The sequence below is a fragment of the Mesoplodon densirostris genome, chromosome 19, assembly GCF_025265405.1.
Source record: "Mesoplodon densirostris isolate mMesDen1 chromosome 19, mMesDen1 primary haplotype, whole genome shotgun sequence".
NCBI lineage: Eukaryota > Metazoa > Chordata > Mammalia > Artiodactyla > Ziphiidae > Mesoplodon > Mesoplodon densirostris.
The window spans coordinates 37,565,696-37,576,451 of NC_082679.1; the positions used below are offsets into that span (position 1 = coordinate 37,565,696).

Consider the following 10,756-nt stretch of genomic DNA (forward strand, 5'->3'; position numbering starts at 1 on the left):
TAATGAATGAATAGGGCTTCCCTGGTGGTGCAGTGGTTGAGAGTCCGCCTGCCAATGCAGGGGGCACGGGTTCGGGAAGATCCCACATGCCGCGGAGCAGCTGGGCCCGTGCGCCATGGCCACTGAGCCTGCGCGTCCGGAGCCTGTGCTCTGCAATGGGAGAGGCCACAACAGTGAGAGGCCCGCATACCACAAAATAATAATAATAATAAAATAATGAATGAATAACTAGGCAGAAGATCAACAAGGAAATAGAAGACTTGAACAACATATAAATCAATCAGGCCTAACAGGCATCTATAGAATACTCCACCCCCAAAACAGCAGAATACACGTTCTTCTCAAGCTGACATTGAATATTCTCCAGGCTAGACCAATGATAGGCCACAAAACAAGCCTCAATAAACTTAAAAGGGTTGAAATCAACAAAGAGCATTTCCAACCACAATGGAATTAAATTAGAAATCAATGCCAGGAGGAAATTTGGGAAATTCACAAATGTGTGGAAAATAAATAACACATTCCTAAATAATGAATGGGCCAAAGAAGAAATGACAAGGGAAATTAGAACATATTATGAAATAAATGAATGTGAAAGCACAACATGTCAACACTTAAGGGTCAGCTAAAGTCATGCTTAGAGGGAAAGTTATGGCTGTAAGTGCCTATATTATAAAAGTAGAAAATCTAAAATCAATATTCTAATTTTCCATCATAAGAGAAGAGCAAACTAAACTCAAAGCTAGCAGAGGAACAAATAATAAGATAAAAGTGGAAATAAATGAAATAGAGAATAGAAAAACGATAGAGAAAATCAATGAAACCAAGATTTTGTTCTTTGAAAAGATCAATAAAATACAAACCTTTAGTAGACTGATAAAGAAAAGTAGAGAGAAGCCTCAAATTACTAAAATCAGAAGTTAAAGAGGGAATATTACCATTAACCTTAGAGAAAAAAAAAGATTACAAAGGAGTACTATGAATAATTGTATGTCAACTAATTAGATAACTTAAATGAAATGGACAAACTGAAAGTGATTCAGGAAGAAGTAAAAAATCTGAATAGACCTATAACAAGTAAAGAGATTGGATTAGTAATTTAAAATTTCCCACAAATCCCAGGCCCAAACAGCTTCACTGGTGAATTCTACCTAACATTTAAGGAATCAATTCCAATCTTTTACAAACAATTTCAAAAAATAGAAGAACTTAATCTGTAACACTAGTATTATTCTGATACCAAAACCAAAGATATCGTAAGAAAGTAAATTTTCAAATCATATCCCCTGTGAATATGGACATAAAAATCCTTTAAAAATACTAGCAAACTGAATCCAGTCGTGGAATAAAGGGGTACACCATGAGAAAGCGGTGTTTATCCCAGGAATATATCCAAATTTGGTTTTGGTTTAATATCTGAAAATCAATGTAATACACCATCTTAATAGAATGAAGCACAAAAACACATGATCATCTCAGTTGATGCGGAAAAGGCATTTGACAAAATCCAGCAGTCTTTCATGATAAAAGCAGTGAAAAAAGTAGGAATAGAAGAGAACTTCCTCAGTCTGATAAATAAAGGGCATCTATGAAAATCTCACAGATAAATAGCACCATATTTAATGGTGAAAGACTGAATGCTTTCTTCCTAAGATCAAAAATGTGGTAAGGATGTCAGCTGTCACTACTGCTATTTATCATTTTACTGGAGATACTGGCCAGGGAAATTAGGCAAGAAAAAGAAATAAAAGGCATCCAGATTGGAAAGAAAGAAAGAAGTAAAATTATTTCTATTTGTAGTTGACAAGACCTAGAAAGGTTGCAGGATATAAATGAAATCCTACAATTTTTTTTTTTTTTTTTTTGGCTGTGTTCGGTCTTCGTTGCTGTGCGCAGGCTTTCTCTAGTTGTGGTGCGTAGGGGCTACTCTTCATTGTGGTGCACAGGCTTCTCATTGTCGTGGCTTCTCTTGCGGCACACGGGCTCTAGGCGCACAGGCTTCAGTAGCTGTGGCACACTGGCTCAGTAGTTGTGGCTTGTGGGCTCTAGAGCTCAGGCTCAGTAGTTGTGGCACACGGGCTTAGTTTCTCCGCGGCATGTGGGATCTTTCTGGGCCAGGGCTCAAACCCATGTCCCCTGCATTGGCAGGCAGATTCCTAACCACTGCAAGTGACAATATGTAAGTCAGTTTTACTTCAATGTACAAGCAATAAACAATCTGAAAATGAAATTAAGAAAACAAATTTACAATAACATCAAAAACAATAAAATAGTTAAGAATGAATTTTTTAAAAAGAAATGCAAGACTTTTTCATTGAAAACTACAAAGTTTTGTTGAAAAAAATTGAAGATCCAAATAACTGAGAACACATCCCATGTTCCTGGGTTGGAATACAATATTATTAAGATGGAAATACTCCCCATATTGATCTACAAGTTCAATATAATGCCTATCAAAGTCTCAGTTGGCTTCTTTTGAAGAAATTGTCAAGCTGATCCTAAAATTCATATGGAAATGCAAGGGACCCAGAATAGCTAAAATAATTCTGAACAAGAAGAAGAAAGTTGGAGGACTACACATCTTGACTTTAAAACTTACTAGAAAGCTATGGTAGTGAAGACAGTGTAATATTGGTACAAGGACAGACATATAGATTAATGGAATAGGATTAAGAGTCTAGAAGTAAACCCTTACATTTTTGGTCAACTGATTTTTGACAAGGATGCCAAGATAATCTAATAGAGAAAGAACACTCTAGATACTCACACTTGAAGGAATAAAATTGGATCTCTACCCCACACCCACACAGAAATTATCTCAAAATTGGTCATAGACCTAAATGTCAGAGCTAAAATGATAAAACTCTTAAAAGAAACCATAGGAACAAATCTTTGTGATTCTGAGGCAATGGTTTCTTAAATACAACACCAGAAGTACAAGCAACAAAAGGAAACTAGGTAAGTTGAATCTTTCATGCTTCAAAGGACACCATCAAGGAAGTGCAAGACAGAATTATCTGGCTGTCCAGTGGTTAGGACTCCATGCTTTCACTGCCGAGAGCCTGGGTTCAGTCCCTCGTCGGGGAACTAAAATCCCACAAGCCGTGTGGTGCGGCCTAAAAAAGTAAGGATGAGAGTGATAAGATAGTGGAGCAATATCCTTAAAGTACTAAAATAAAAATACTGCCAACATAGAATTTGCTACCCAGAAAAAAATCTCTTTAAAAAACAGAGGCAAAATAATAACTTTTTCAGAAATACAAAAGCTTTTCAGAAATTGTACACTTCCATTTCTTTGCTCCTACCTTTTTTTGTCAAAAAGATAGGAGCAAAGAAATGGAAGTGTACAATTTAAGGCTCTTTTATGTAAACTGATATAATATCACTGGACAAAAAAGGGTAGGAGCAAAAAAATGGAAGTGTACAATTTAAGGCTCTTTTATGTAAACTGATATAATATCACTGGAAAGTATACTGTAATTAAAGATGTATACTATAAACCCTAAAGCAACTACTAGTAAAACAAGAGTTATAGCTAGTAAGCCAACAAAGGAGATAAAATGGAGTAATAAAAAGTATTCAGTACAAAAATAGGCTGAAAAATAGGAAAAGGGAAAAAAGAATAATTGGGACAAATAGAAAATAAATAGCATTCATTAATTACTGTGGTGGTTTTAATGTATGTCCAAAAATTTTTCAGTATTCCTTTCTCCAGAAAGTGGAGCTCAGTTCCCCTCCCCTTAAGTGTGAGCTAGACTTTGTGACTCACTTCTACCCAAGAGGGTATGAAAAGGGAAAAAAAAATAGTAACTTTGCAGTGGAGAAACATGGCAGACACCACCTCAACCAAATGATCAAGGTTTACATCAGCACTAAATCATGATGACACAATGCATCCCTAACATGGTGTGATGGGAAGAGTACTTCAGTTTTGTGGTAGACTTCCTCAAGATCCATAATCCCAATCTAATCATGAAAAACATCAACCAAACCCAAACTGAGGGGCATTCTACAAAACACCTGATCAGTGACCTTCAAAAGTGTCAAAGCCATGGGAAATAAGGAAAGACTGTGAAACACAGAAAGACAGATTGGAGGAGACTAAGGGGTCATGACAACTAAAAGCAAGGTGATAGTGGACTAGATCTTAGAAAAAAGGACATTCGTGGAAAAACTGGTGAAACCCAAATAAAGCCTGTTGTTTAACTTAAAAAAAAAAAAAGAAATAGCAAGATGATAGACTTAAACTTAACCATATCAGTCATTATATAAAATGTAAATAGTCTAAACACCCTAATTAAAAGGCAGTGATGGTCAGATCAGATTAAAAAACCATGACCAAAGTATATGTGCTGTTTACAAGAAATACAAATGAAATATAAAGCCACAAATAGGTTTAAAAGTAAAAGGATGGGCACCCACCCCCACAGGGGCGGGGAGACTCAGCCCCTCAGATGGGCAGAGACCAACCCTCCCGTAGGGACCTGTTGGCCACCCCTGAGGACTCGCAACAGAGCCCAGTGCAACTCTTGTCCTTGGGCTGGGTGCCATGGACGCCTTTATCAGCTTCACCAACCAGACCCAGGGCCAGGACCAACTCTTCAGAGCCACTAAGTACACATGCATGTTGCTTAGATATTTGTTAGAGCCTAAAGCTGACAAAGAGGAGGTTGTTATGAAGCTCAAGAAACTGGAGTCCAGTGTGAGCACTGGCCATAAATGGTTCAGACTAGGCAATGTGGTACATGCTGTACAGGCGACTCAGCAGAGCATTCATGCCACTGACCTGGTGCCCCGCGTATGCCTAACATTAGCCAGCCTGAACCTTGTGATTTATTTCAGTTGTGACCCCATCATCTTCGTGAGGAGTGCAGGGCTCGCCTCTGGCATTAACAAAGAGAAATGGCGAATGTGGGCTGGACGCCATTACTACTATTCTCTTCTGCTGAGCCTGGTCATGGATCTGTATGAAATCTCCCTGCAGATGGAACAGGTTGCACATGACAGGGCAAAGAGGGAGAAATCACCATCCCAGGATCCTCTTGGGTATAGCGTGGCTAGTGAGGAAACAGAATGGCTACAGTTCTTTCTTCTTCTCTTATTCCGATCTCTGAAGAAACATCTTCCCTTGCTCCTGTACACAGTGAAGAATTTCTGTGATATCCTGAACCCTTTGGACCAGCTGGGGATCTATAAGTCCAATCCTGGCATCATAGGCCTTGGAGGTCTCGTGTCCTCTATAGCAGGCATCATCACTGTGTTGTATCCTCAGATGAAACTGAAGACCCACTGAGGTGGTTTCGGGCTGAAGACTAGTACCTGCTTTCAAGACAACCTGTTAGTGAAATGGACAATTGCATTAGGCACAGCCATGTCATGCTGTGCTTACGGACTCATTCACATGAGTACTGAGTGACCTGCGATGTGAACAGAGGTGGGGCCAAGAATGGTGGAGGGGAGAATGTGAAGGTTTATGTGTCTTCTAGAGTGCTGGAGTGACTTCTGAATTTCTGAGTATTTTTCCTTCATCTAACATTTATTGAACATCTCTTATGTGCATATTAGGAACTTACTGGTTGCTGAACGGATAAAAATTGAAAGAGAAAAATTGAGAAAGATCCAAACTAACAAGTGGACACTAATGTAAGCGACTTTTGGGCCATGTGCCTCACTACTTTCGCCCAACTACAGTAGGACTGATACACACCCTCTCTCAGATCTAGTAGAGGCCCCTTATTCTCTGATCAGTTACCCCACTTCCTCCATAGCTGCCAGTGCCAGGATAGAGGAGAGCTGGGCTTATAGCCTCTTAACTTGACTTTTACATCACTGTGCTCCTGTCCTTCCTCTGTCCAGTAGTAAAATCAGAAGTGCATCAGGCACCTTCATAATATAAATTGTGTCTTTAGGTAACGCAGTGAGGAAACAAAAAATCCGAAGCAGATAGAAAGGACTTGAGGTAAAAATAATGTGGTAAGTCACAATTGGTGCCTGTGGGTTTCCCTGTGACAGATGAGGAGACTGAGGTTAAAACTGAGGACAGAACTGACTCCCAATCCAATGCTCTTTCCGTATTTCACTGCCTTCCTGATTGAGTGGAAGTGCAAGACTCTCCAGAATCCTCTGCAAAAATCCTTTTTTAGAACCTTTCTTGGTCAGTGGTTTATATTCTGTTCTACAAAAATTAAAGCTATATCTAGATCCACCAGTAGGATTGTTTATTTAAAACCATATAACAGTTTGGGCACTTACGCATTAATTTTCATCAAAATTTGTGCAGTTGAGAAATTTCACAAATATGATGAAATTCTACTATATTCTACGATAAATCAGAGTTCATATTTGTAGGGTGATTGGGGGAGGTGGAGAAGAGCAGTAAGGGGCTAGTGAAGAGGACAGTAGAACAATGAGTCAATGCCACTTACTCGTGTTTCTACTTCTCATCTTGGATGTTGGGTTCTTATTTGTGACTACAAATTTGTATTTGTACTATTTGTATCCTCTTAATTTGAGGCAAGTGAGGTAGAGAAATAAGATACCATCAGGTAAGAGGTCAGTGTCAGTCCTGCCAGTAAAGCCATCACATTTATCCAAATGGAAATGAGAAAAGAAATGTGCACTAAGTAAATTTCCCATAAATGTGATTGAGATTCTTCAAAAGTAGACTCACGTCCTTGGCTCTCTATTTTTAAAGTGACCAATCAAGATACGGGATTTGAGAAAGAACATTTTGGGAATTTTAAGAGAAATAAAAGCTGCTAGGTCAGGGCAAATAAAAAATTTAACTATTTTTACTTTGTCCAGATCTTCTACTGTAATAAATTATGCCTAATAAATTTATAGACAAAAGAAGAGTAAAAGGATGGAAAAAGATATACTGTGCTAACAATAATCAAAAGTAAACTAGAAGGACTAACTAATATCAAAGTAGATTTCAGAGCAAAGAATATTACCAGGGAGAAAAAAAATATCATTTCATAGTGATGAAGGGATAATTCATCAAGAAAAAAATTCAAGGGCTTCCCTGGTGGCACGGTGGTTGAGAGTCCACCTGCTGATGCAGGGGATGTGGGTTCATGCCCCGGTCCGGGAGGGTCCCACATGCCGCGGAGCGGCTGGGCCCGTGAGCCATGGCCGCTGAGCCTGCACGTCCGGAGCCTGTGCTCCACAACGGGAGAGGCCACCACAGTGAGAGGCCCGTGTACCGCAAAAAAAAAAAAATGTTATGCACATCATAATACAACCTTAAAAATATATGAAAAAAACTGATATAAATTAAAGGAGAAATCCAGAACTATAGTTGGAATTTTCAACACTCCTTTCTCAGTGACTCATAAGTAGGTAGAAAATCAATAGAAGTATAAATGACTTGAAAACCACTGTCAACCAGCCTGACCTAAATGACATTTATAGAACACTTTACGCCCCAAGTGCAGAATGCAAATTCTTTTCAAGCACATATTCTAGGCCAAAAAACATTTTTTCATTCATTTAAAAAGATTCAGACCATGTAAAGTATGTTCTTTATCCACAGTGATATCAAATTAGAAATCAGTAATAGAAAGATGTCTAGAAAAATCCTCAAATATATGGAAGCTAAATAACACACTTCTAACTCACTATGGGTCAGAAGAAATCAGAAGGGAATTTAGGAAATATTTTGAACTGAATTAAAATGAAAATGTAACACATAGAATGCTGCTAGGGCAGTACTTACAGGGAAATTTATAGTGCTAAATACCTAAGTGAGAAAAGAAGAAAAGTTTCAAATCAGTAACCTAACCTTCCACCTTAAGAAACGAGAAGAGCAAATTAAACCCAAAGTATACAGAAGAAAGGAAATAGTAAAGATTAGAACAAAGATCAATGAAATATAGAACAGAAAAATAGAGAAAAATAAATGAAATCAAAAGTTGGTTATTTGAGAAGATCAATATAATTGATAAACCTCTAGGCAGACTGATAAGGAAAAAGAGATTTAGGACACAAATTACTAATACCAAGAATGAAAGAAGTGGCATCACTACAGATTATGCTGGTATTAGTAAGGATAATAAGGGACTATTATGAACAACTTAGATACTAATAAATTCAACAACTTAGATGAAATAAGCAAATTCATTTTGAAAGACACAAACTATCAATGCTTACTCAAGAAGAAATAGATAACCTGAATAATCCTATCTGTTAAAGAAATTAAATTTGTATTTAAAAATAGTCCCATGAAAAAATGACAGGCCCAAATAGCTTCACTTGGGAATTCTGCTAAACTTTTAAGAAGAAAAAAACACCAATTCTCACAAACACTTCTAGAAAATTGAAGAGAAGGGAACACTTCCCAACTCATTCTATAAGGCCAGCATCACCCTGATACCAGAACCAGACAGACATTACAGTAAAAGAAAATTACAGACCAATATTCCTCATGAATATAGATGCAAACATTCTAAAGAAAAAAGAACTCATAATTCTTTACTAAAAGCAAAACCCCAGTGCTTCTCTTAATTCAGTTGAGGTTTTTGGTAGAAAGCCACATGCATTTATATTTCTAATAAGTATGTACTATAGATGTACACTTTGGTATTTGGTGTTCCTAAAAAACTGATTCTAGTGAGGAAGCACTAGAACATAAAAAAGCCACAAACAGAAATGGCTTTGCCCTCTGGGGGACTTTATAGCTGCCTTCACTATATAAAGGTAGTAGACTGGCAACCTCTGGTTATATATCATTTAATTTTTTTGACACTCTGGATAGGATTTAACTTTTAGGTAAGCTTATTCTTTGTTTCCTTTGGCAATCACTTTAACATTTTAAAAATTCAGCAGTAATTACCACTTGTAATTTCAGGGTTTTAAAACTCCTTCTATGACTTCTAGAATATTTAAAATTTATAGTATTTAGATAATATTTCACCCACCGTTGTCTCATTTCTCCTGAAATTTGTCAAGGATTGACGTAATGAATGTAAAAGAAATATACTGTATGTGTCTTTTAAAAGTTCAATTTTTCAATGCTTCATTTCCTTCAGTGCTTTATATTTGTTATGTGTATTTTTTCATGAAAATCTTAACAGATAATAATCTTTACTCATAAAATTATGAACCAAATATGTTTTACTCATATATTGTTTTACTAGAAATATTTTGGTTAACTTTTGCATTCATGTCTGTCTCTCATAAATCCTCAATTAATTGGGTTACTTAAAGGGTGTATACAGTGCTATCCTTGGTCCACAGAGGGCTAACCAGCTTTGTTATTTTTTTAGTCTTTACGTTTGTTTTAACTCTTGTTCCTAACCACATAATGTGCTTTTTAACAAAGATTCTAGCAACATTAGTAAGTTCATGCTGATACGTTTATTACTATAATCACTACTTTTAATTTTGAAACTCTAAACAGTAAATTAACGCACAAGATCATATGGGTTCTATGAAAAATACATTGCAATTTATTGTAAATATAGCATTACCAGAAATACTAACACTATTGTTGCATAATTATTTAGATTAAATTATGTTACGATAAAACTGTGTCACTTAAGAATGAATCAAAAACCTATTTGGTGAGACACTGAAAATTTTATTGTGGAAATTGAGTGCCTGGATTATGCATGGATGATAAACAAATTAAGGATATAATCGAAGGAATTGCTACCTTGGCTTAATGACTCTCCAAAGGTTATATTCAAATAATTATTCTTCATTTCTAGGTTGATAAAATAATTAAGTTAAAAATGTGACCCTAAAACTGTTTTAGAAAACCACTGCTATAACAACAACAACAACCATCATGTTAACAAATAATAATAGCAATTATTACTACCACTAGTAGAGTACCACCATTTGGTGAGCACTTGCTTTGAGCCATTCACTGGGTCAGTCAGGCAAAATATATTATTTCATTTAATCCTCACCACAGTCCTCTAATGTAAGACTTACTATCCTCATTATACATACAAGGAACACTCCCTCAGTTTTCTTTTGTTGAACCACATCTCTTCCATCGTTAATTCATACAGTTTAGGTAGATTTGCTCCAGTCCCAGGTTCCAGAGGGGGCAACAAAGCTTAGGCCTGGCCAATTTGAGATTCTCATCCCAGTGGCCACAATGTTCGCTTTAAAGAGGGAAGTGATGCAAGCTGAGTCAGTGAAGACTTCCCCAAGACCATTTCTGGAGCTACTGTTTTCAGTAATAGTATGGTCTATCTCAGATAAGATTGCTGCAATACATGTGGACATTCAGGATGCGAAATTCAATTCACTTGTACTTCCTCCTGTGTCTCTAAAGTTAGGATGGAAGATTGGAAACATTCATGGGCCCACCTGAGCCCTGCTCCTATAATTCATGGGGGCTCTTAACCTCATATTAAGCCCAAATATCAGTGAAATTATGGTTTTGATGTGCTATGTCTTTTCTGATATAAATTAAAGTAGACACATAACCATTAAGAAAATTTTATCTGTGTACTACCTAAAATGATTTCATGTCTTGCAGTGGTCTACATACCACATTTTGGGAAATTCTGGACTAGAAAAGAAGTCACACTGTCCTGTGTTTTTTAGAATGCTATTTTTGTTTATGCATTTGTATTTAAAGTTATAACACCTACCTTCCAAAAAAAAAAAGCCACTATGAGCAATTATGGGGGAAAAAACACACCTAAAGGATGAAACATTTTGGATTGTATTTTAACTCATATTTTGTGCCAATATAGAAATGAAGCAGTTATGAGATGGTCCCTTTTTGCACATTTGA

The 10,756-nt window shown here is 36.8% G+C and overlaps 1 protein-coding gene across 2 annotated transcripts; it reads left to right on the forward strand.

Moving 5' to 3' along the window:
- Positions 1-4,549: 4,549 nt before the first annotated feature.
- LOC132480899 (peroxisomal membrane protein 11A-like) lies at positions 4,550-5,347 on the forward strand. Of its 2 annotated transcripts, XM_060085431.1 has the most exons (2): positions 4,550-4,722; positions 4,819-5,347. In XM_060085431.1, exons 1-2 carry the CDS (start codon positions 4,550-4,552, stop codon positions 5,291-5,293), a joined length of 648 nt encoding a protein of 215 aa, XP_059941414.1. In that variant the 3' UTR covers positions 5,294-5,347. The 2 variants fall into 2 exon arrangements, with proteins under 2 accessions (XP_059941414.1, XP_059941413.1); XM_060085430.1 differs by having other exon boundaries at positions 4,550-5,347.
- The last annotated feature ends 5,409 nt before the right edge of the window (positions 5,348-10,756 follow it).

Coding starts and splice junctions, on each gene's coding strand:
- LOC132480899 (XM_060085430.1), top strand. CDS start 4,550: ATGGACGCCTTTATCAGCTTCACCAACCAGACCCAGGGCCAGGACCAA.